Source organism: Heloderma suspectum, chromosome 5, assembly GCF_057233095.1.
Source record: "Heloderma suspectum isolate Gila_16-S chromosome 5, 16-S_ref, whole genome shotgun sequence".
NCBI classification, from domain to species: domain Eukaryota; kingdom Metazoa; phylum Chordata; class Lepidosauria; order Squamata; family Helodermatidae; genus Heloderma; species Heloderma suspectum.
Window position 1 is genome coordinate 11,923,154 of NC_139462.1, and position 26,274 is coordinate 11,949,427.

At 42.3% G+C, this 26,274-nt stretch overlaps 1 protein-coding gene across 3 annotated transcripts in view; it reads left to right on the forward strand.

Moving 5' to 3' along the window:
• Positions 1-26,274, forward strand: part of CTNNA2 (catenin alpha 2) — an 857,198-nt gene that overhangs the window by 815,967 nt on the left and 14,957 nt on the right. For 2 of the 3 annotated variants that reach the window (XM_084855355.1, XM_084855356.1), the window contains exons 16-17: positions 2,353-2,458; positions 8,834-8,968. In XM_084855355.1, the coding sequence (XP_084711481.1) occupies positions 2,353-2,458; positions 8,834-8,968 (241 nt within the window). Of the gene's footprint in view, positions 1-2,352; positions 2,459-8,833; positions 8,969-19,620; positions 19,765-26,274 lie in introns of all 3 variants that reach the window. The other variant, XM_084855357.1, reaches the window with a different exon arrangement.

Here is a 26,274-nt window from a genome sequence, read left to right on the forward strand (position 1 = left end):
CCGCCATTCTAATAAAAGAAAAAAAAAACGCCCCCGTGATAGGCTACGTGACGATTAACGTAGCCTATCACAGCTAGATTTGCAAAGTCAGCCATGATAGGCTACGTAAATCGTCACGTAGCCTATCACTGGTGACTTAAAAAAAAAAAGAAAGCGTGTACGGATAATGGCGGCCCCCATAGGGAGCCGCCATTCCCGTTCCTTATTTGGTTGCTGTAGTCTACGTAAAGATTTACGTAGACTACAGCGACCAAATAAGGAACGCGAATGGCGGCTCCCTATGGGGGCCGCCATTAGCGTACGCACTTTTTTTTTTTAAGTCACCCGTGATAGGCTACGTGACGATTAACGTAGCCTATCATGGCTGACTTTGCAGATCTAGCCGTGATAGGCTACGTTAATCGTCACGTAGCCTATCACGGGGGCGTTATTTTTTTTTAAAAAAAACTTTTTAGTTCGCGGCTGGGTGAGGCGAGGCGCCTCCTCCCCGGCCTGAATTTCAGCCGGGCAAGGAGGGAAGTCTCCCACCCGGCCTGAATTTCGGCCAGGCGAGGCGGGAAGCCTCCCCACTGGCCTGAACTTCGTGGGGGGAGCAGCGAAGCGCCTCCCCCCCACCGCGAACAAGCTTTGAGGACAGGTAAGTTACTTCCGTCCATCCCTACTTTGAATGCTGCTTTTGGCTTTAAAAGAGTAAATGGCAGAGAGAGAAAAATTAGTGCTGTGCTGAAAATTTTGACTCTCCTATTTTCAGAATTTGGGGTGGGGTGGGGGGACTCTGGAAGAAAATTGCTGAGACAGGTGAGCATTTCAGATAATTTTCTCCTTGGGGAGGGGGACAGGGTTTTCACCTACCTTTTTAAGTGTAGGCAATTCTTGAGGTGTCTTCTTTCTATTTTCTTTCTTTCTTTCTTTCTTTCTTTCTTTCTTTCTTTCTTTCTTTCTTTCTTTAACACCCCCTGCACCTACAGAAGCCCAGGCCTCTTCTCCAGTCCAGCAGTTCTTTCTGAACTTCCAGGTTCAGAAAGAGACCTTCTCCAAAAGGCATTCAGGAAGAACTCCTGGCTGGAGAAGAGTCCTGGGCTTCTACAAATGCAGGGGGTGTTTTTTTTTTAAATAACAAATACAAAAATAGAAAGAAGACCCCTCAAGAATTGCCTACACTTAAAAAAAAAGCGTATGTGGAATCCCTGTCCCCCCTTCCCATGGAGAAAATTCTCCAACATTCTTCTCTTCCCTGCAAAAGAGGCAGAAAAAACAATGCCTCTTTCTCAGGGAGAGAAAAAGTTCCCACAGGGGGCAGGATTCGGCACAGCACTAAAAAAAATACACGGAGCTGAGCGTAGCATAGCTTGATCATAAAATAAAAGCTTCTACTGTTATTCAAGGGTGCTACTTAAAGAGGCTAAGGGTGCAATCCTTTCCATGTTTAGACAGAAAAAAGTCCTACAACTCCCAACATGCCCCAGCCAGGAATGCTGGGAAGTGTGGGCCTTTTTTCTGTCTAAACATGCATAGGATTGTGCTATAAATTTCATATCCACATGGTCATTCTTCAAGAGCCCCTATATTTCTGTACACATTATGATGATCATCAGTTAAATGTGCTCCCGAGGGGAGAGGGTTATTATTTACCTGGGCTGATAACGTTCTTCTGGAAGTTATGATGAGATTTAAAAAGTAACCACAAAAATGGGGACTGAAATACACAGCTTTTCCCACAATTTAACCTTGAATAAATCCATGTGTGGTGGACCGTTCAACCTTGCTTCCTGCTGCACTGTACCCCTCTGATATCTGCTTGTCCCATTTTTTGCATTTGATTTGGCAGCTTTTGCATCAAGCACTGCTTGGGGAATAACTACTGGGGTGTGTGTGTGTGTTTGAAACAAAAAAAGTTTTGCATTCCAGCAGAGATGCCATCTTAATGAGGACTTAAAAATGCACATACTATTAAATGAAGTTCATGAGCTTGGAGGAGAAATCAAAGCAAAGTGCTGGCACAGTGTTTTGGAGCACACACGGAAATCCAGCAAGCTTTTTTTTAATTCCTTCCTACTAATCATTGGCTATGCTATAATAAGTAGTTAAAGGTGATGTCTATATTGGGAAGACAGTCATAGTCCAGTTCTTAAAGAAGAAGGGAAACTCTTATTTGGGATATTAAGGGCACCATCCTATGCATGTTTAGACAGAAAAAATCTTATAACTCCCAGCTTTCCCCAGCCAGTGTAGCTGGATGGAGACTGCTGAGAGTTGTAGGACTTCTGTCTAAACAGGGATAGGATGGTGCCCTAACCCTATTTATTCCCATAATTTAATTAGATGGCACTATAATTACTCTGTGTTTTCCAGGGGAAAGGGACCATTAAAAAATACGTCTGATGTCATTAATGCTGCCAAGAAGATTGCAGAAGCTGGCTCAAGAATGGACAAATTGGCCCGCGCTGTGGCCGATCAGGTAATTTCACACTTGCTCTTGAAAGAAATATGACCAGCAGAACTTACATCCGCCTTCCCCAACCCTGTGCTCTCCAGATGTGCTGGACTACAGGTGCTATCATTCCCAGTCAGCATGGCCATTGGAGGGCACCAAGTTGGGGAGGCTGCTTTATGGTCTGCATCTGATGTGTGTCCCTCATGTAAATTAATTAATTAATTAATTAATTAATTATATGACTTGGCTGCTTTCAGGGCAGAAGCCCTCCCAAGGCAGCTCAGAACACTAAAACACATAACCGTGAAGATATTAAAGATGATAAAATCATAAAAGCAATAAAAACCCATACAAATTATGAAAACCAGCAACAACAAAGGTAACTATAGCAACAACAGCAATCATCTTAGGAGAAGGCCAGGGTAAAATAATATGTTTCCAAGGCCTTCTAAAAAGCCTGCAATGATGGAACATGGCGGACCCGCAGTGGCAACTTATTCCAAAGGTGTGGAGCCAATGCAGAGAAGGCCCTCTCCTGTGTGGTCACCAACCTAACTGCTCTCACAGGTGGGCAGATGAGAAGGCCCTATCTTGCTGATGTTAAATTGTAGGCAGGCTGATAAAGCAGGGATGATAAAGCAACGAGTGGTCCTCCAGATGTTTTGGCTTACAACTCCCATTGGCCCTAGTCAGTATAGCCAATGGTGAGGGATGATGGGAGTTGTCAGCCAAAACATCTGGATGGCCAAAAGTTGCTCACCTCTGCTGTAAAGCATGGGCTGGTATATTCATGGGTCCTTTCATCAGTTTCTCCCGTGTCTCCTTTCAGCCTCTTCATGTCCTTCTCCCATTCCCAGAGCCACACCAATATTTTATGTTTAACTGTGTTTTGGGAAGCCATTTTAAAAAAGTCATGCCTAATGCTGTGGAGGAACCTGTCTAAATTTAAATATGACCATGTAAGGGCACATTCATATAAAACCTTCACTGGGGGAGAATGTAAATAATTGTCACACAAGAAGAGTGAGTACTCAAAAGGGAAGTGCCCCGTGCATTTCAAGTACAGCTCTTTATCAGGGTCAAATTCAATAAAATATTGTAGAACAATACATAAGCTACCATACTTAATTACAATGTATCATATAATATACTGTATTATATTGATAGGTTTTGCCCTTAATAAAGAACTGCACTTGGAATGCATATGACAAAGAGACCTTTTTGATACTGCCTGCATCTTTATTGTTGTTCATGGTAATCCTTGATGCTCCAGAGATAACCCTTCTGGTTTCTTTGTTTTCTCATAATTGACCACCTACCTGACTGACCTTTATCCTCCAGGTACTTTCACTAACAGAATGGATTTGGTTTGCTGTGTAGCTTCTGAACTATTTAAAATAACTAAATTTCCTTTAGCCTTTTCTCTGGGAAAAGCTATTGTTCCCATATAGTCAAATGATGGGGCCTTCGGCAGAGAGCGTCATCCAGTTCAGAAGATACCAAACTAGCTCAAACCATACCTGAAGTTTGGGCCTGACTTGTAATGAGCTTACCTTACTGCCGGTCCTCCCATCTCTAGAACTGGTTATCATGAAGAAAAGGCTCACGTGACAAGGAGGGCTTGCAACAGCAAGCGAGGTCTGGCCTTTAAGGCATGGATGTTCCTACAGAGCAGCCGTTGAGGTCAAGAAGTCTCCCTAATGCTTCTTGGTTCAGTCAGTCCAGATCTTGAGGCCTCTGCCACTGATGCAAGCCCCTCCATGCCAGCACACTTTGCTGCTGATGATTGCCCCTTTCAAGACTGTCTGTGACATCATAGCAAATTAGGGCAGCCACTTACAAATCACTAAAGAAGAGGAAACCCATCACCCACCAAAAAAGGTCATAAGAGGACACTAATTTGCATAACATTTGCATATGCTCATGTATATGTATAGATGAAAATTTAAAATAATACCTACAATTTAAATAGAAATATAGTACATCTCACCATAGTGGGGAAGATTGAACAGGTGACCTGTGTTCAAGTGCTGTCCAAGTGCTGTTTTGGGCCAGTGTCAAGGCCCAGATTTCCTTTCTAATGGTTCTTTATCTTTAAACTAGACTTGGACTGGGCAGTCCTTCAGATACAGGACTGTCCTCTGACATCTCTTCAAATAGAAGACTGTTCTCTGTAAAGTAGGACACCTGGCCACCCTATAGATGAGGGATCTGCAGGAAAGGCTTCCAGAGAGCTTCTGGGGTGCCCCAACATTATGAAATCTTAAAGAACTGTCATTTTCCCAAGAGTTAGAATCATAGAATAGTAGGGTTGGAAGGGGCCTATAAGACCATCAAGTCCAGCTCCATGCTCAGTGCAGGAATCCAAGTCAAAACATCCCTGACAGATGGCTGTCCAGCTTCATCTTGAGTGCCTCCAGTGTGGGAGAGCCCACTACCTTCCTAGGTAGTTCTCTGAGAGAGCTCAGAAAATCTGAGCTAATTACAAGGCCTTCCATAAAAAGCTTACCTGTCTCTACTTGTGAGTGATATTAGATTTGTAAAAGAAATCAGAGCAGAAATGGGGGCAGAGGGAGGACTATCAGAGACATAATTATTTTAAAAAATCAGCAAGAATTATTTGCCCTTCTTTAGAATCTCAGATATGAGGACATTTTATGGAAGTTTTGAAACCTCCATGCAATGTAAACTTTTTATGGACCATTGCATTTTTAATTACTGTTCTAAAGAGAGGGAGATTGTAAGTTTTAATTTGCTGCAAAGTACTTCTATTTAAACCCTTTGTCAGCTCTTTGGGGAATTTGTTTTAAAGTTTCTTTCAGATACAAGGCCCCCAGAGTGGAATAAATATGACTGTATTAAATGGCTACTACATGGGAAAATGCCTCTTTGGGATTCACACTTGAAAGATGTGACAACTGTGTGTGTGTGTGTGTGTGTGTGTGTGTGTATGAGAGAGAGAGAGAGAGATAGAGATTTCACAGTATTATCATATATACAGCAGAGGAGGTTAGCCTTAACTACCCTAAGAATTCTTTACTGATTTAGGAGAGAGTAAAACAAGCGATGTAATTGCTGTTAGGGTGCCTGCCTGTACACTCACTTTTCTGCCAAGTCTTTATCTGCGTCTGAGTTCTGGTTCTCTCTCCCTCCTGCCAACTTTGTGGTTTCTCTGGGGTTCCCCAAGCCTTTCCCAGTGCTTTTCGCTCTGCCCTTTGTGCTGCAGCCAAGCACCAGGCACATCTAAAGAAAGGGCAGTACTCAGCTATGCAGCAGATGCTTTGCATGCAGAAGTCCCCAAGTTATCCCTGGTCTTTCCAGGTAGGGCTGGGAAAGTTCCCTGTATGAAACCCCAGAGACCCAATGCCACTCTGCCCAGACAGTCCTGGTGAGCTGGATGGATCCATGGTGTGACTCAGTATCAGGCGGCTTCCTGTGTTCCAGCTGTCAGAACCAACTCATTTGAAATGAGTTCAAATCTCCAGGGCCAGATGAACTGCATCCTAGAGTAATAAAGGAACTGGCAGAAGAACTCTCAGAACCACTGCCTATTATCTTTGAGCAATCATGGAGGACGGGTGAAGTGCCGGATGACTGGAGGAGGGCTAAGGTTGTCCCTATCTTCAAAAAGGGTAAAAAGGAGGAACCTGGGAACTACAGAGCAGTCAGTCTGACATCAATCCCTGGGAATATTCTGGAGCAGATGATAAAGCAATCCATCCATAAGCACCTTGAAAACAATGCAGTGATTACGCGAAGCCAACATGGATTTCTCAAGAACAAGTCCTGCCAGACGAATCTGATCTCATTTTTGATCAAGTAACCTCCCTTGTGGACCGTGTGGACCGTGGGAATGCTGTAGATGTCATATACCTCGACTTAAGCAAAGCTTTCGACGAAGTGCCCCATGATATCCTGATGAGCAAACTAGCTCAAAGTGGGCTAGATGAAACAATGATCCGGTGGATCCACAGTTGGGCACAGAATCGGACTCAAAGAGTGCTTATCAATGGGACCTTCTCAAACTGGGGAGAGGTAACAAGTGCGGTACCGCAGGGCTCAGTCCTGGGCCCAGTGCTCTTCAACATTTGTATTCATGACTTGGAGGAGGAGGTGCAGGGAATGCTGATCAGATCTGCAGATGACACAAAATTGGGCGGGATAGCTAATACTTTGGAAGACAGAAACAAAATTCAAAGTGATCTTGATAAACTGGAGTGCTGGGCAGAAAGCAACAGAATGAAATTTAAGAGGGATAAATGCCAAGTTCTGCACCTAGGAAAAATAAACCAAATGCACAGTTACAAGATGCAGGATATGTGGCTCAACAACACTACAAGCAAGAAGGACCTTGGAATTGTTGTTGATCACAAGCTGAATATGAGCCAACAATGTGATGTGGCAGCAAAAAAGGCCAATGCCATTTTGGGCTGCATTAATGGAAGCATAGCTTCCAAATCCCAGGAAGTACTAGTTCCCCTCAACTCAGCACTGGTTAGGCCTCATCTGGAGTACTGTGTCCAGTTCTGGGCACCACATTTTAAGAAGGATGCAGACAAACTGGAGAGGGTTCAGAGGAGGGCAACAAAGATGATCAGGGGACTGGAAACAAAGCCCTATGAAGAGAGACTGAAAGAACTGGGCATGTTTATCCTTGAGAAGAGAAGACTAAGAGGAGATATGACAGCGCTGTTCAAGTACTTGAAAAGTTGTCACAGAGAGGAAGGCCAGGATCTCTTCTCGATTATCCCATAGTGCAGGACACTGCTCAAGTTCCAGGAAGCCAGATTCCAGCTGAACATCAGGCAAAACATCCTGACGGTTAGAGCAATACGACAATGGAACCAATTCCCTAGGGAGGTGGTGGGCTTTGCCACGCTGGAGGCATTCAAGACGAGGCTGGACAGCCATCTGTCAGGGATGCTCTGACTTGGATTCCTGCACTGAGCAGGGGGTTGGACTTGATGGCCTTGTAGGTCCCTTCCAACCCTACTATTCTATGATTCTATGATTCAATGATGGAGGCCAGAGAGGAACCCTGGACCTTCCAATTGCTGAGCCGGAGCCCAGCCAGGCCTTATCTGGAGCTGGTGCTCCTCTGCTTGACTTCATGAATAATCTCAGCCTGCTGGGGTGTGGCCCTCAGTAGGGGCCTGGCCATGACAACCTTTGGGGCTGACCTTGGAGACAGCTGCCTTCCCCACAAATCTGTGATAGCAAAAAAGCAGCATGTTTCATGTTTCAGTTGAGTCATGGGCCATTGATATATCAGGTCAATGTTATGTATCCTGACGAGTGGAGGCTGGTGGCTCCGATGTCAGTGGGGTGGTGAATCCACTCTGGGTTTCAGTCAGAACTCTAAGGGACCCCTCTCCAAGGTGCTTCCCACTTACATTGGAGCCACCAGCCTCCAGTGATCCTAACAAATGGTGGATCTCGAACCCAGCTGTCCAGCGTGTCAATGAGAATTCTTTCCCAGTATTGCTACCTGACATCCCGCTTTAACTAGATGCAGTGGGGCACAAACCAGGAGAGTAATTCATGCAAGCGTGTCTTGGATCACAGAAATTGCACTTCGTAGGCTAACATGTTCTTGGGTTGCTTTTGGATGTTGGTGTCAAAAATCCCTACTAAAACCTACTCTTGGCATGCGGCTTTCTGATTTAATGGAAACAGCACTCTTGAGGCACCACTAGTAACGTTAATTTTGCATGTTGCTCTTATTACACTGTGGGTGGAAGGTGATGCATCTTGTATTATTATAAAATAGCTGTCAGCCTGCCCCTCCCCTCCAGAGCTGACACATAAATTGTGTCTCAACTCAAGTTGTTGCTGTGATCATAAAACCGTCCTAGCACTGACCTAGTTTGACCAAATTTAATTGTGCCTCTTGCCTCTTTGATTTGTATGATATGTCAGAAGAATGCCACAGGTGGCGTTCCACTGGTGGAGTAAAATTGTTCTTCCTGGTTGCAACGTGACCAAACGGCTTCATTTCATCCTTATTAATGGTTTACGAGCTGGAAAGCATCTCCTTTAAATGTGGTCCTTCTTGCACCATAAAGAATGTGCATTATGCATCAGTAGAACCTGATGTTTAGTGCAAACTGAGCCATGTCCCAAGGAAATGGATAGAGAGATTACCCTGCTTTACAGCTCATCAGGTAAGTGACAAACAATGTGTTCTTTTTTTAGCCTGTGGGTCCCTTTGTACTTTAATTCACACAACTGGGCTATGAGAGAGAACTGGCCTTCGTTAAGTATGTAGCCAAAGGGTTAAGCGAAACAAATGCCTCTAATATGGTATTGGCAAACCTGCTAATCCTTCCTTATATATTATGCATATAAAACAAAATAAATCAAATACATGCTGTCTATCTCTCCTTTTTTTATTCATAGTGTCCTGATTCAGCCTGTAAGCAAGATCTGTTAGCATACCTTCAGCGTATTGCCCTCTACTGTCACCAGCTTAATATCTGTAGCAAGGTGAAGGCAGAAGTTCAGAACTTGGGAGGAGAACTTATTGTATCCGGGGTAAGCCAGCTCTTGTATTTTGCTGTTTGAATATTCTGCTTGTTTGATGGATAGACTGCCTTTTGGTTGGCTGTATTCTGAAAATAGCAAAATGTGTGGCTATTCACAAGCAAGTTTCTTGCTCTTTAAAAGATCTATTGCTATTATTATTCTAGGCTTTGATCCTCTACTAATCATTAACTACTGTTTTATATTTAGCAAAGGCTGAAGGCCCTGGAACTTCCCTTTTCCCCTTTGAGAATCAAGAGAGGCACAGAGAACACAGATAAGAGATATCTTTAACTGCCCCAAATGTCAGTGTGAACTTCAGCAAAGAAAATGAGTACTGTCCCTTTATGCACAACAACTACTTGCTCACCTTTTACACAGGAGTAAGCAACTGAAGGGGGAACTATTCTGTCATTTACCTGTTCTCCTATTGCTTCTTTATGGTACCTTGTAGAACAGCTTAATTTAGCCCAGCTCCTCTGTATAAAAAGTATCCATCCTTCATGTGTGTGTGTGTGTGTGTGTACACACACACACACACAGACACACACACACACACACAATCTAGGACGTCCCTGCCAAGAGATACTTATTATAACTGGAGCTTTTTAATGTATTGACTCCTTGCAAAGTTATTTTCTTTTGGAAGTCACAGAAATGTACCTCCTCTAAACGGTTCTGTGTCAAAGACCCATTTCTTGTTAAGGTAGGGAGGGGTCGTAAGATTGCTTTCACTCAGGGTCCAGCAATATTGTGTTGAGCAAATAGCTATCACAAAAAAAAAATTAAAAAAATAAAGTAAAAGCCAGCTTTGGAAATTTCACAAAACCTGCTCCTTGGGGATGCATGCGTTGCTTCCAAAAATAGTTTGTTGCCAAGATATAATAATTTACATCACATAATACAGCCTTCCCCAACCTGATGCCCTCCAGATATTTTGGACTACAACTCCTGTCATCCTTCATCATGCTGGCTGGGGTCAATGGGTGTTGTAGTCTAACACATCTGGAGGGTACCAGGTTGGAGAAGGCTGGTGTTATACTTCCGTGGCAGTTCCCAACATCTCACCCCCAATGAAAGCCACAACCTTGTGATCCTTTGGGGTCCTCTCAACATTGCCCTAGCTGTGTGAGCACCACTTTTCTGTAAATGGTTCCCATATGGCTGCAATAACACCTAAATGAACCACCCTTGTGGGCAGGAGACAATTTTGTTGGCTCAAAGCAATAATGTATGCATTACTCATATGCCAGCCTTTCCCCGTAACATCAACCCAGTTCCCAATATTCTGTCACACTTTAGTGTGACCAAAACAAACCGAACCTAGAAGAGGCTTGATAAAAAGCTGCTGGCATCGCCAAGGGCAGGGTGAAGATTTAGCCCCCATCTCAATGGAGTGTTGAGTGACCCTTTTTCTTTCTCCCATATATGTGAATGTTTCCGACCGGTAATAGTAAAGCACCACACTTGAGGACAAGTATGCCATGGAGGCAAAGCCTGCCTTCATGTCCTAACCCTGGGTGGTCAGCTCTCACTGACACAGATCCTGTAGCAATGTGGTGTGTGTGCAGTCAGTCTCTCTCTGTGTGTACAGAGTTCACTACACCCCTCTCCACATATGTCCTTGGAGTATACCAGCCCTCCCTCCTCTTCCATGCAGATGTACACACACACACACACACACACACACACACACAGTCATAATGTCAAGCATTTTGCTACGATATACTAATGGTTGGGTTTGCAAATCAGAATAAGGATAATTTTTATTTTTATTTTTTGCTGGAGTTTTATTTGGGAATAATTGTGGTGAAAACATCCTTGTGGTCCTGCAATGGTGGCTGCTTAAATGTTGCTTTCCTTCCTCTCCACCAAAAAAGACCCTGTCTCTTGACACACATACCGAGTGTTGTAATTTCAGTCTTGCTGTTCTTGCAGCTGTGGGAACACCCCACCTTCATCCTGCTGTCTGTGTAACAGGCTTAGATCTTTCTCTTTTGACTTGCTGGCATCACTGGAGCTGCTTCCCATCCTCATTAATTATTATCACGTCCACCTGCCTCTTACCAGTTCCTCCAATCAGCACATGCATCAGCTTTGCTGTTGTGCTTTTCTTTTCGTTTCTGTCTTTGCTCTTGTTATTATCGCCTGCAGAAGCTGGCATCGGGCCGTAGCTGAAATAGCTTGCGTTAAGTTGTTGTTGGCATCCCATCACACGCTGTGAAATCAAAGCAACCAAACTGTTTGACTTCTTCATTCCCAGTTTGGTAGTCTTTAGCATCTGTTGCTTCTGAACTTCCATCACCACTGTCTTTATAATTTTCTTTCCTCATTCAGCCATAATCCTAAGCAATGCTAACATCATCCTTGTAAATAGTTAATTACTTTTGGCATTACCATTAATAATATGTGTTGGAAGCCAAAAACCAAATCCAGAGAGATCACTGGTATCAGCTTCCCATGACCTTTCTTTCCCATGTGAAATTTGTACTGGAGGATTTGCCTGCTTTTTGTCCTTTTGGGAAGTAACATTTCATATGTGTGTGTATATATATATTTATATATATATATTAAAAACATGAGCACAATATCTTTCTGGCAACTGGTAATTTGCTGTGTAGCTTCAAAGTGCTGAGTACTGTATGCTCTAGGACTATCCAGAGATCTGGATTCAACTTTCACTTCATCTGTAACCTCCTTGCCTACTTCCTGCTTTCTGCTTCCATCTTGTTCTTCATTCTCTCTTGGATAGCCGGTTGCAAATAAGCCGTCTTTTATTTGCACTAAATAATAATAATAAAAAAATCATTGCTCCAAAACTTGCATACAGTACGGTGCTCATGGCCTCTCCCAAATGATGGATAATCGAAAAAGCCATTTTATGTTTTGACATTTGTTGTGGCCCACCCTCTACACTTGGGCTCAGGTTGGATACCACCACCTTACACGTATATAGTCTCCAAAGAAGATTAATATGCATGCATTGTCGTCCAGTGATGTTTGTGCTGAAATCATCTCCAAGTTACTTGGTATTTGCAATGTCATTGAGGTTAGAGAACTGTAGAAATGCTTGTGGTGATTGGTGCAAAGCCATATCTTTTTTTCTGGCATTTTTTTTTTATCCTTTAGGATCTTCATTAAGGATCCAGTACGAGTGAGATGGGAATATGATCTCTCCTGGAATTTCTCATCTCATTAAACAGAAAATAATATAAAAGGCACTTGAAATGATACTAATACTGGGAAGTTGTAATAATTCAAATAAATGAGAGATTAAGTGGGCTTGTGGGGGAGGGGTTTTTTCATATACTTATTTGGGTACAAATACAATGTATGGAGGGGGATGATAGGGGTTGCACCCTGCCCTCAACCTCCATGTGTTCAAAGGTACCAATTGCACATATACCCAAATATGACAAGGATTCTGTATGTGCAATCCAATACTCTGGAACAGGAGAATCCCATATTGCATATATAGGAGCCTAGGTCTATTCAGGTGTATGTATGGAAGCTCCGTTCAAATGGGCACCTGAACATCTCGAAGGCAGGACTAGCAGGCCCCACCTCAATCACCCCCTCCATGTGTTCATTTATACCTAAATGAACATCTGAGGAAGAGCTATAGATGAGTTGGCATCCCTGGTTCTAGCATTGCTAGTGATGCCACACGATTCAAGAAACCTTAGGCAATTAATGGCATGAGTTTTAATTGTTTGGTTAATTAAATCTGCACGTATTTTCATATTCATTAAACAATCATTCTGAAGGAAAAGGATACTTCCTTTGTTTTTCGATGATGCATGCACACATTGCAGCAGACACTGCTGTAGAAAAAGCATTCCCCACTTTGCCTCTTCTAAGATAGTGCCTGCCAGCCATGTTTGTTTGTAAGTTCTGATCAACTGAGTAACTGTGCAGCCCTAGTTCAGCAAGGTGGGAAAGGGGGAAGTGAGGTTTGGATGGTTTGAGATGACAAGTCCTTCATAAGATACTTCAGATAAACAGTTGGGTCTTTAAAAGTTGATCTTGCTCCAGAGAGGAGGAGGAGGAGGAGGGCAAGTTGAGAGGCACCACACCTCTGATTACAAAATGTTGGGACAAACTAGGAGGAGGAGGCCATCTTGTGAGCCACCTTGATGTCCACCTTCTGAGTTCCCAGAGATATCTGACTGGCCATGGTTGGAAATGTGAAGCTGGACTGGATGGACCTTGTTCCATCAAAGCAATGATGTGTTTAGGCTATGTTGCAGTGGATTCTGGGTGTTCTGGTAAAGTTATATCTATGGTAGATAGAACTTTATCTGTCTATGGATTCTGAGTGTTAGGTTTGTTAGGGTTTAGCGTTATAAAGTATGTGCAGACAAACATCTCCTCCATACCCATGGAATGTGTGAGGAGGGAGTCGCACCTTGTCCATTAGCCCCAATACAAATTCACTCATCGGCCATGCCATTACAGTGGCCTGTTGTACAGTGTCAGTGAGAAAGATCCCTTTCTTGTTAATTCCAAGTGCTTGGCTGCCAGAGAATGTGCCCAGTAGACACATCAGCGTTGAGGACTGTTTGGGGCCAGTGTGCCTGGTGAATGCTAGGGGTGGGGGCATCTTTACTGACTTAGAGTGAAGATTGTGTGAAAAAAGATTAAACTGCTAAGAACTTCACTCTCTAATTAGAGATGATCAGGAGCCCCAAGTAAGCCCGCCGAGTCTCATTGTTGAAATAGAGGAATAATATACAAAATATAGTCATCACAATTGGTTTTCTTGAGGATTCTGAGGGGCTGGATCAGCAATAAATCAATCCAACTGTTACGCAGGAGTTATTGAAGAATGCATGCCTACCTGGGGAAACAATATGGTTTTTCTTTAGAAGAAGTCTACCAACGTTTTTAAAAATTGCAGTTGGCACGTTCTTCTAAACATGTTTAATGGGTGAGAATGAAACTCCTGCCTTCTCTTTACAAGTGAAATTTGGTATATTAAAATTGCACTCTGTCTGTGTTTCACCGATCACTTACAATGGTGTAATTGTGTTTACCTAAATGAGATATCTGTGTCAATAATCTACTTTTGGATACAGTTGTCAAAACATTTCACATTGGGAATAATATTTTAGACTTCACTAGGACTTTTAGGACATGCAGATTGTGCCTCACTCTCAAAGGCAAAGCAAAAATGTGTGCGTGTGTGCATGCATGTGTGTGTGTGTGTGTGTGTGTGTGACTGTGTGTAAGTTGTTTTTGTAAGAGGGGCCATCTTGCAAAATCTGTTTTGGTAACATCGCAGAGCAATCCCTTTGTAACACATGTGGCAACCGTTCCTTGAAAGTTGGCTTCCCTTTGCTGGCCACCAGGGCTGGGGAAGGAGGATATGGCAGAGGCAGGCACTCAGTACAAGCCACCTTTGAGTCTTTTGCAAGCCCTTGCATTGAGCTCTTGACCCTTTCCTAGACGAACAATGGAATGGTTGCTCATGCATCCCTAGTTCATTGAGACTGATGTGGTTCACAGGCTATGAGCTGAGAGCTACATTGTAGAGGTGGGCAGAAGATAGATCTCCAGGTGTTTTGGAGCTCAACTCCCAGAAGCCCCTGCCAGCACAGCCCATGATCAGGAATGCTGGGAGTTGATGCCCAAAATGTCTGGAGATCTGCTTTCTGCCCACTCCTGCTCTATTGCATTGACTTTGTATTGCTGCTAGGCTGGCCATCGCCAAAGAAGAGGAAATATATCTTCAAAAAGAGGACAAAATAGGGCACAGGTTTGCATAAATTTGCATATGCTAATGTAAATGTCTAGACACAAATTTTAAAAAAATACCATAATGTATATAGGATGCAATACATTTCATCTCACCTGGGGAAGATGGTAACCAGGTGACCTATGTGCCTGGTCATTCAGCTAGCTGTCCATGTGCTAATTGTTGATGGGTAAGTTCAAGGCCCCTACTCCCCCTTCTTGGGGATCTTTATCTTTAAACTGGAGTTGGACCAGACACAGTTCTTCAGTACAGGATACCTTCAGACAGAGGACTGTCCTCAGTAAAGTGGGACACATGGCCACCCAAATTGCTGGAAGAGAAAAAGGACTAGAGAAGTGGGCAGATCTCTCATCAGCATGCACTTTATAGTCAGTTTAAGCAAGGGTGTGTGTGTGTGCGCGTGTTTCTGCGCATGATTCCATCACCATGTGCAGGATCACAAGGAGAAACCTATCGAGGAAACTGATAGAGCAGTTCTTTCCATGGCACTTCCTGTGAATGGAACAAACCCTCCAAATACTGTCTCATTTGCCGAAATTACCATGGAGTGAACGACATATGGGGAATGAGCGCTGGCCAGCCTCAGATAAAAGGAAGGGCTCTGCCACTTAGGTGATGATGATACCTTGTGTTATCAGTTTATGGCAGATGTGAAGGTAATCTTGCTGAAATGGGCCTGGGGGATACTACTGCACATGAGATGGTGTTGGATGTTAGAAAAACAGGGAAGTAATTACCATCTGGTGCATTAGGTAAATATGCTGATTTGTCACTGGGAAATGATGGGGAATTATAGTGGTATATTATTTATATTATGTTGAACTTGGAAGGAATACAGTGACAGTTTCTATCCCTGAGCTGTTCTTCTACCATTTCTGCTTTCATACCAACACCTTTTTGGAACATTTTGCCAGAAATTTGAAAACTCCAGGATTTGGCATCATGAAAAGGTGGGATTTCAACTCATCCCTTCAACAAAGCTTAATCTTCTGGAGGGAAAACCATCAGTGTCCCATATTTCTTCACTTGTCTTCCTTAGAGTATAATGCTTTTTAGCATTCCTTAATTGCAAGACACTTTCTGCTTTCCTACAACAGCTAGTCTTTTCAAGACAAGATTATTCCCCTCATCTCTTACCTTTTTCAAAGAATTGTTGTAAATTCTATACTCTTTATATGCTGTAGTTCAAGTAAGCACATTAATCTGCCTACTAACACCCATCCAAATGCTGTCCATTCTTATACTGCTCAAAGAAAAAATTATTTCATGTACAATCATAACTGAAGAAATTATTACCTATCAATCTTGCAGCTTCAAGATACCAAAATATGAATGAAACTAGGATTACAATATGCTTCTTATAAATGACAGATCTTCATCCATTTCCCTTAATAGTTTTCAGTTTAAAATTGCTTGCACATAGAAGGGATGACTATTTCCTTCCTAAATCTACTTTCTATTTAATAAAACTCTTCTGTTGCTTGTATTTGATCACTCATCAGTATAATTCTGTGGACTATTCCCTGTGTTCTGAAATATACGTTTTCTAAATATTTTAGTTATTTTATGTTACATTTGGCTCATCATGCAGCCTATCTTCCCTGCCTTGGTCTCTCTTTCGTTAGATTCTATCCCTAGCCTTCCTATTCTGCTTGAAATCCATCTTGTGTCTTAACAAATTGTTTTTCCAGTATTAAGGGACCCAAGGCAACCTGTCAACTATGGCTAATGAGTACCGAAGCCTCTTCAGATCTCTTCCAAACATTTTATGGCACTCTATCGGACTCTTCTGCACTATAATCTAGGAAGGATAGTGTTTCTTATTATTTCTTTAACACCATGCTAGGCATTAAAACAACAAATTGAGCAGAATACATGTAGAAGCAGAGGAGAAGTCTTGATAAAGAAGTTTTGGGCAAAAAGAACTAAGCCAAACTAGTGATGCCACTGTCATTCATATTTCCCAGCTCAGAAATATGGATTTTGATGCATAATGCAAAGTGTGTGTTAAATCAGACCCAAGAGTACTTCAACGCAAAGTATCAAAGTTTTGCACATGCACAATGAATGTTTTTAAACCTAAATCTAATATTAGTCCAAGTCTTGGACACCAATTAGTGCTCACAGCTATAAGGATGCTTCTCTGAAAGGGGATTTTTAAGGCTCCAGGGAACAGTGGGTAAGATTAGTAGGGAGGGAAAATAAGCTGTGCAGCCCCAGAATATTTTTGACTAAGTTCTGGGTACCTTCCTAATCCAAGTAGCCAATAGCCTAAGTAAAAGCTTTTATGTTGAGAGGCTCTGCTAGCTATTCCACTAGCCTATATTGTAATGACATCTTAAGCTCATAGTAGTGAGACACTAGAGAGAGAGAGAAAAAGACTTACTTCCTGATGCCTCAGTGTTCAAAGCAAATTACAACATTGAACATGGAAACTGCAACAATGGAAATTAAAAACTGAAGTGGAAAGCCCAAAGAAAGCAATATTAGTGTTAATCCCCTCTGGGAACAATCTTATGCATGTTCAGATAGAACAAAGTCCTACAACTCCCAGCATGCCCCAGCCAGCTATGCTGGGAGTATGGTGGGAGCTGTAGGACTTTTTTCTGTCTAAACCCTTTATCACTTATGACTCTGCTGTAATAAACAATGACTTCTTCCCCTTCTCCTTCTAAAAGGAAGCTATAGATGAATCCATCCTATGCAGAAATAAAATGGCACAATGTGAAGTATGGACCAGGATTAATATAACTTTGCCATCCTTGGTATTAGATTTGATTTGGCATAAATGAAAAGGACTGATGGAACAAAAGACTGTGGGGCACCAGTGACTGAGCAAAATTGACTGACATGTAACACTGTGTCACGATGAACATGACTTACAGTCTAAACGTAAAGACAAGACACATTACAGAGGGAAAGGGTGGGGGAAAATAAAAGAGACAGAGGATTGGTTGGGAAAAACCAGGATGAACAGATGTGTCTTAAAGGGGCACTTAAATTTAAAAAGAAGAGGAAGCATTTCAGATATCATCATATGGATGAAATGTATCATTCTGGCAATAAAGAGAGATGTGTGAATTCCACACACAGTTCTCTGTAACAAGGGTTTATTTTAATGGGAGTTTCCCTATAACAAATATTTCTGAAATAATATCAGTATTGCAGTTGTTAAGTCAAAGAGCACCCAGCTAGAATTAGAGAAGGAGCAGAGCTTCTAGGCTGTCACCCCAAACCTTAATTCCCCTGCCCCCAGTAATGTGAGAATTGTTTTGACAATATACTTGGATGCTACCTGTTGAAATAGATAAACCTTCTTCGAGTATGTATTCTATTCCTATTGAAAGAAATGAAAAAATGTTCGCTAGCTTCCCTTTTATTTATTAGGAACTGTATATTCTAAACACATTTTCAATCTAGTCAAGTGTCACTGGACCTCACTCCTAGACTAAAATGAGTGATCACCTCTGCATCATTTTGCTGAAATCTCCTGGATGTTTCGATTGTGTTTTGTAAAATCAGTGTACACCATTCACTTGCTCCCTTCAGTACAGTCTAGCAGTATTCACCCCTCCAGTTTAGAAAGACTCTTGACTAATGTATTTGGTACCCCTTAAGTAATGGAGAAGAGATTATGCTCCATCTTGCAAACAGAATGCCCTCAAGCATTATAGAAACCCAAGCAATGTCCCTCTCCCATCTCTGTAGATCCTATTCAGCTCTGACACACATGCACACACACGCGTAAACACACACACGCACACACACGCACAAGGCTCACTGGAATACGCCACTAATAGCAGATTTAAAACAATATTTCCAGTACAAGATTGGCAAACCTCTGATCAGAGTGCCACAAATGGCATAAATAGAAATAAGTGTGTGACATTTCTAAACAGTGGGAAGACCTACATCCACAGATTCAGCTCCAGCCTGTCTCTTCAGCATTGTAGGGATGGGAAAATGTGTCCGTTTGGTTTTTTCCTACACTCAGATTTTTAAGATCTCAAGTTCTTTCTCTCCCCAATATGAAGAACTTTGGTGAATTTTGGTAAATCCTTATAAACAAACTAAAATGAAATTCTCACCCAAATACACCAGCCAAATTCAATAGATACAGCTACTCCCAGCATGGAAAGGGTTAAAGATGAGGAGCCAGCCAGATAAGAAGAGTTGGCAATGCTCCTTCAGCCCTAACATGGTTGAATACCCAGGAATTTAGACCCAGACTTTTAAGAGCTAAGCACTCAAAGCCCTGGGCCTGGATGGAAGAATGGGTCAGTTTCATTTTCTCCCACCGTCATTTTTTAAAAAAATAATAATCTCAAGTTATTTTTATCCCAAATATGGAAAACAGAATTTTGGTAAAGTCCTATAAAAACCAAACTGAAACAAAATTCTCACCCATTCCTGTCAGCATGGTGATTCTGCCTTTTCCTTAGTGAAACAGACATGAGGCATGACTGAACCCAAGGCAGGAAGGACAGCAACTACATAGTGTGAGCCAGAGTCATGCTATCTCATACTTAGGACTGAACTTGTGGCCAAAAAGACTGACCGCTGCTAGTTCTAGAATGTTCCTTTACCCAGTCACGCAAAACCAGAATTTAATTCAGCCCCCAGTTGTTTCCCAATTCATTTTAATCCAGACAGACTCCGTAACTCACCCTGTTAGCGAGCTATTGTAGTGCTTGGGCTTACCTGTGATAAGGGAGCAAGAAAGAGGACTAACAAAGCAGGGTTACTCATCACTGGAGAGTCCCTGACTACTTTGCTGAGACTAGCTCTTTCAGTACATGTCCCCCTCCCCATCCTAGCCCCCCCTTCTCCTCCCCTCTGCAATAGGGCACCATATTTCTCTTGCTCTCTCTCTCACTCTCTCTTTTCTGTATCTCTCGGAAATCAGACTGGAGTTCAGAGCACTTTCACAGCCTTTTATGAGGTAGAGTGTGATGTCATAGATGGGGGCAGGGCTAGTCAACTTTCTACCCACCTACCCACCTGTGCTGAGGGAGCCACACTTGCAAACGGAGGCGGTGACTCTTCCATGGTGAGTAACCTTGTTTCTAATCTTTATGCATTTCCGTACAAGCTTAAGCAGCTTTGGTTACAGGAGACATTACCCCATAAGGTGGGAATGTTTTAGTCATGTCCATTTCTGTGTTCAACAGGAAGGAAGCGATGACATCTGCTCATCACTGACTTCCGAAACAGAGCAGCCCCTGTCCAAAAGCGATGTGAGAAAGTGTTCCCATACTTGGCTATGGGAAACCAAAGATCCATGTGTGCCCTCTGCTAGTCCACATTTTTGTCTTTCTGTAGGAGAGCATTGAATTCTGTGGATTCCTTAAAAAAAAAAAAAAAAACTCACAGCCAGTCAGTGGTTGAAGTATTCATTTGTCCCTGGTTGAGCACCCTAACTAAAACTGGATCCAGACAGCTTCTTGCCCCAGCAAAGGATAAATGGGAAGTTGGGGACAATACCCCTAGGACAGATTTCCTGTGACAGGTGACAAGGCGAGTGGCTCATTACAAGCTACCTCTATGCCAGGGATATCAAATAGTGCTGTGCCAAAAATTTATCCCACATTTTTTTTCAACCATTCTCATCTAATTTGATAGAAAAGAGATTGCTTTTGAAAATAAATTCAAAGGAGGAGAAACTTTGGAGAAATTCTCATGAGTTGGGTTTGGAGTTCTGGTACTTACCTTACTCATGAGGTGTCTGAGGAGTATGCATGGGTGCCCTGTCTGTCATTGTACAGTAACCTCTCTGGCAGCCTGTAGCCTCCTTGGCTTCCCACACTTCAGTTAAAGCCATCATGAGGAAGACATCATGAGGCCATTCCTCCCATGGGGCTTTTTTCAGTTCAGGAAGTGCAGGTGGCCTGGGAGGCCACAGAGCAATGGAAGGATGTGTAATAGAAAGAGAAAACACACACAGCGCTTGGCCGCCTCACTCGCAGTGATGCGGTAAACTCAAAAATACCACCAAAAGACATTCAAAATTCTGCTTCAGGAAAGTGGAAGCCTCAACACAGTTGATGCTGTTGCCACCTGCAGAAGCAGTACAGTAAACCAAAAACCCTGAGGAAAAAAGAAAGACGCTGTGCTACAACTCCTGCCAATAGCGAGCCCTATCTGTGCAAAACTGTGGGAGAATTTCTTCTCCCCTAGGAGAAATTGGGCAAAATTGTCCCCCTACCCCAATTTCTCTGCTCACAAATAGGCTGGAGAATTTCGAGAGGCCCTTTGCGCACAGCTCTAGTATCAAACTGGCACACCTTGGGTCCCAATCCAGCCCTCTGGGGTTTCCCAGAGAGCCACGCCCATTTACCCTTCCCCTCGCCCCTTTCTGCCAGCCACCAATCACTGCTAGTTTTCCAGCTTTTGCCACCACCCCCTGCCCCATTTGAAAAGGCTGAATGCCTCTCCTAAGGATGAGTTATTGGCAGTAACAGCTTTCAGCTAAAATATGCAGTCAACTTTTCGTATCCTGGCCCTGCCTCTTTTGCTGCCACCCCACCTCCTTTGCCTTCAGCTCCACCCACCACTGGAATGCAGCATCGAGAGCTGCCCCTAAATTGAACCTGGACTGGAAGAGGTTTGATGATGCCTCTGCTCTAGGCAGAGTGCCAAATTGAGCTGCCACTGAACTTCACCTCAAGTGAAAATTTTGCTGCCTGAGCAAAGAAATCTGGGGGTTTTAAGGAGAGGTTTTGCTAAGACCTGGGAAATATCTTGGGTAGAACAGGGGCACAGCATCTCTTTTGAAGGAGGAAAAAAAATTGTTGATAATGGTTGTTTTGTGTATATCCACTAGAGATGTAAAATTTCCAGAAATGTTGAGGCCATGGGGGAAAAAATGTGTTTTTTCTCCCATTTTTTTCCCCTGAAAAAAGTGGAAATGTTAGAAAAATTGAAAAATAAGCAATACTTATTTTTTTTAGTGCTCTTTACAGATCTAAGGTCACTTTGGTCCTTTAAGACAGTCTTCCTCAACATGGTGCCCTCCAGATATTTTGGACATCAGCTCCCATGAGCCTCAGGCAGGCAGCATGACTAGTGGTTAGGAATGCTGGGCACTGTAGTCCAAAACATCCAGAGGGCACCAGGTTGGGGAGGGCTGCTTTAGGAACATAAAGAAGCTTTTCTGTTCCTAAAGTTATTTTATGTATGACTTAGTTTGCTCATAAAATTATTATTATAACTTTAAAAAGTAAACTCAGTAAATTTGTAATTATTGTCTGACTGGATTAGAACTACATTAAGTGACTGCTACAGCATCAGAAACACAGGACTCTAAAGAACAAAACACAAGCTGTCAAGAATGCTCATTTATTGTCAGGAATGCACAATGACTCTGCTCACATATTGGGAAACTGAGCATGAATGTCTATCAGCAAGATATTAGATCAATAATTTTAATAAGGAATGAAAGAACTGTGCTGGGAATCTTACAGAGAGGAGATCTATATCTATATCTATATATCTATGTCTATGTCTATGTCTATATATCTATATCTATATCTATATCTATATCTGTGTTGCTTCATTATTTCCAGATGTTTTACATCTCTAGTCTTCCTGTAAAAGTGTTCTTATTTACATAGTTTTTAGAAATCATTTTGGGGGGAGTCAAAGCTGGGTAACAATATAACAATATTTTGTCTTAAATTCTAAAAGAAAATATTTCATAACCCAAAGCTGTACAATTTTCCCAATTTTTCAGAAAAAAAGCAAAAACGTTCCTCTGGAAAAAATGTGTTTTTCCCCTAATTTTCCTATTTTTCCCTGGGCCTTCACATGTCTAGTATCCACCCTTTCCTAGCAACCATGGTGTGTGGGGGGTTGGGGGGAGAGGCAGAGGTAACACGACATTCAGTGATTTGGACTGTGCCAGCTGGTTTGGGTGGCTATCAAGAACCATAGGAACTGGCACAGTCCCCATGAGGGTGTCATGCACATGGATTGAGAACACCTGACAGAACTCAGTCCGTCTGGAAGCACCTTGTTAGATTTATAGTGACAACCATCAGGGATAAATCACCTGCCCCTTCACTTTTCAGTTTGGATTGAAATGTATAGCTAATCATGATTTTCAAATGTGTTCTTATTTATATATATTATTAATGTCTATAATAAAGATGATAATCAGAGATCTATTTATCTTTCCAGGGGATATATTGCATTTAGATTATACCTGTAGGAATGTGGTGCAACCTGTTCACATGATGCTGATCACATACATTGTATACATGTGACAAAATCTTTCTCATATACTGTTTGCCAGGTGATGGCTATTTCAGGCAATGAAAGCTCATTTTTCACCCCTCATGTGAAAAATGGCAACCCTTCTAGAACACATGATTGTGTGAATCTAACCTAAATGTACTACTTGGAAGATGTGGAACATTTTTACTTGCAGTCTTCAATAATAATTTATATCTTGTTTGCTTGCTTGTTTGCTTAGGGTTTGGGATGGGGGTTATGGACAACCCACCTTTCGGTCAAATTATTCTCAAGGCAGCTTGCAACACGTTGTAATAATACCTCCCCACCCACCCAAATTAAACACTCAACCCCACAGCCGTTAGTCTTCCAGCTGATGGATGCAACCAGACTGTGCTTCCCTTCAGGAAACTATCAGTGCCTCCTTCTTTGGCATTGTATGGGGGTCAGGTGGATTTTCCTCTTGCCATGACATTTTTGTGGGTGATGCTTCCCAGTGCATATTGGTCCCCTAGGCAATGGCAGAGGCCAGATTATGCTTGCCTAAATCTGTAGATCCACAAGGCAGGTGGATCTGCATGTGTGAATTTGTGCAAATTTGGACACCTTTAAGAAATCAAATTCTGTCGATGGGGGGACAACGGAATGAAAGGCATCTGACAACCCACGAAACACTGCGATGGAACAGATTTTACACAACCCGTACATCCATAGCTAGCAGTGGGTCCTGCTTGCATGGAAGCAGCATTAGATATACCCTGCATGTTTCTGGTGTGGTCTAATCAAGGTCCTTCAAATAATTTGCGGCAGAAGATGGCATTTCATTTTGGACTGCTAAGCTTCTAGGTGGTTCTAGAGCTATCCTGTTGAATGATGAAATGGGTGCACTGAATAGCACTCATCTTCATTTGACTAGGTGTTTAGCCTCTATGGGAATCTCTTAGATGCCCACATTCATCCAGATTCTCACTGGCACTCCAGTGAACATCAGTTACATGCATTTCTCATAAATGCAATGATCAGGGTTGTGGTTTGTAGGAATATAAATGGGTCATTCCAGAAACAGCCATGCAACTCCCCAAATTGACAAACACAGCTATTTAAAGCAATTTGATTTTTTGGGGGTCCCTTTGGAGTTTTGTTTGGCTATATATCTAAGTAATGGTAACAATACAAAAGCTGGTTTCAGTGATTGGATACTGGTGATGTATTATTTTCTTGTGCTATTTTTGCTTAATATTTTTGTGGTGAGCAGCTTTGGGAGGACTTTTAGTTTTGAGAAGTGGCATGTAAGTCCCTTAAACAAAATTAAATTAAAATATGACATGTCCTTTTTAAAATCTTTTTTTTTTTTAAGAACCAGTCCATTTAATCATTATTTTGATAAAAATTGAGTTTGAATAAGTGGTTTCAAGCTTCCATTTTGCTTTGAGTTAAGGCTGCAGTAAGGAATGGGATTTCCTAACACTTTAAGCTTTTTGCTACAGGCTATATTCTTTAAGCTCTACTCCTTGTTTTGAACAACATATGGAGCTTCTGTTTTTTTCATTCTTTTTCTTATGTCCTTCTGTTACTACTGAATTCCTCCTTATATCCCACAGCATTTGAATACAGTCAAGCAGACAGCAGAGTTTCTCTCTCTCCCTCTCTTGTTACTTTTTGACTCCTGTTCTGCCTTTTGGGTACCTATTAATGCTGTCAAGATGTCAAAGCTCTAGCACAGAAAATCCAGGAGAAGTGTCATGTGAGAATATTTGCCTCTAGGGTTGGTAAAGATTTTGCCCCTCTTGTTCATTTAAATCATCTTATTGGCTCTGCTTGGGGTCCCGTCTTATGTCATGTGGGGAGCTGCTTAGAAGCATCTGACTGCTCTTTCATCAAAGCAGAAGGAGGTCAGTCATTGGCGTGGCCTTTTTATGACTGGGAGCATGCCACATTTGGAAAAAAATAACAGGAAAGAAGCAATAAAGGAGTCACACGGACTGGCATTGCTTAGGACCCAGGATCAGGACCTGCTAAGGCAGGGGTGCACAACTTTTTCAGCCCCAGGGGCCGCATCCAGTGTTGGCTGGGGACCGCACATTCACACACACACACACACACACACGCACACACACATACACACACACACTCTCAGTATGCAGGGATAGGTCAGTTTAAACCTCCTCTCCCTGCTGCTGAGATGATTAGATCATTGATAGGATGGGAAGGTGGAGGTAAAAGCTTCTCCCATCCCCCAGTCATCATCACAGAGATAATTGTTTCTCCAGTTGCTACTAGCACCAGGGGAAGAGTGATCTTAGAAGCCAGGGGATGGCTGTTTTATTAAGCTGGGCTGCGGGGAAATGTAAGTGGTTCTTGTACGTACGTACGTATGTATGTACGTACGTACGTGTTTGCTGTTCATTTGTTTTACAGGTAATGGCCATTTGGAGAATATATACTAAAACCAGGACAGGATGGTCTGGGTTATGAACACTGGGTCTAGAATGCTGGACTAGATAGGCTTTTGTTCCAATCCAGCAGAGATCTTCTTATGTCCTTTTGAAGTGTGGACAGCTCTGTACACTGACTGAAGTAATGCAAATGTTGAATGCACCCAGACCTATCCACAAGATGCTTCTTCTGGCAGACCCCTCTTTCTATCAGGGGGATTTCTCCATAAGTATAGACTTTGAAGATGACAGCTTATGCAACCCAGCTACGTACCTTCCTGGCAACAGAGGGATCAAATAGATCACAGACTTTTTAAAAAGAAAACATAACTGGTGTTTGTCTACACTGCAACACGAAATCGTCAAGAAGTCCTTGGAACTACTGTGCCACACAATGCACCCTGCTTATGTTTTGGACTGCAACTCCCATAAGCCACAGACAGCATGGCCAATGATCAGGGGTTGTGGGAGTTGTAGTTCCAAACATATGGAGGGCAGTATGTTGCCTACCATTGCACATTAGCAGATAAAAGGTTCACTTTTTTTTGCACGAGCAACACATCTGGTAGCATTTCAGGAGCTTGAATTTAAAAACATTTCAAAGTAAAGTTGAAATTCCTCCCTGATCTACTTATTCTGTTGATCTTGTTTACTCTTTAATACAAGAGCTGTGAATATGCTGAGCTGAGCAATATGTTCCAAAGGAGTATGCCTTGATGGAACTACTTAATCCCTAGCCCAAAAATCTGTGAGATGGAAAAATTACACGACAGCATAGTTTGATATTTAAAGGAGATAAATGCAGAGGTGTTTGATTTAGGAGGTGTTGTTGTGTGTAGAAACTCTGCACACTACTTTTAATAGCAAAATAATGCCTAAAAGTACATCCAACC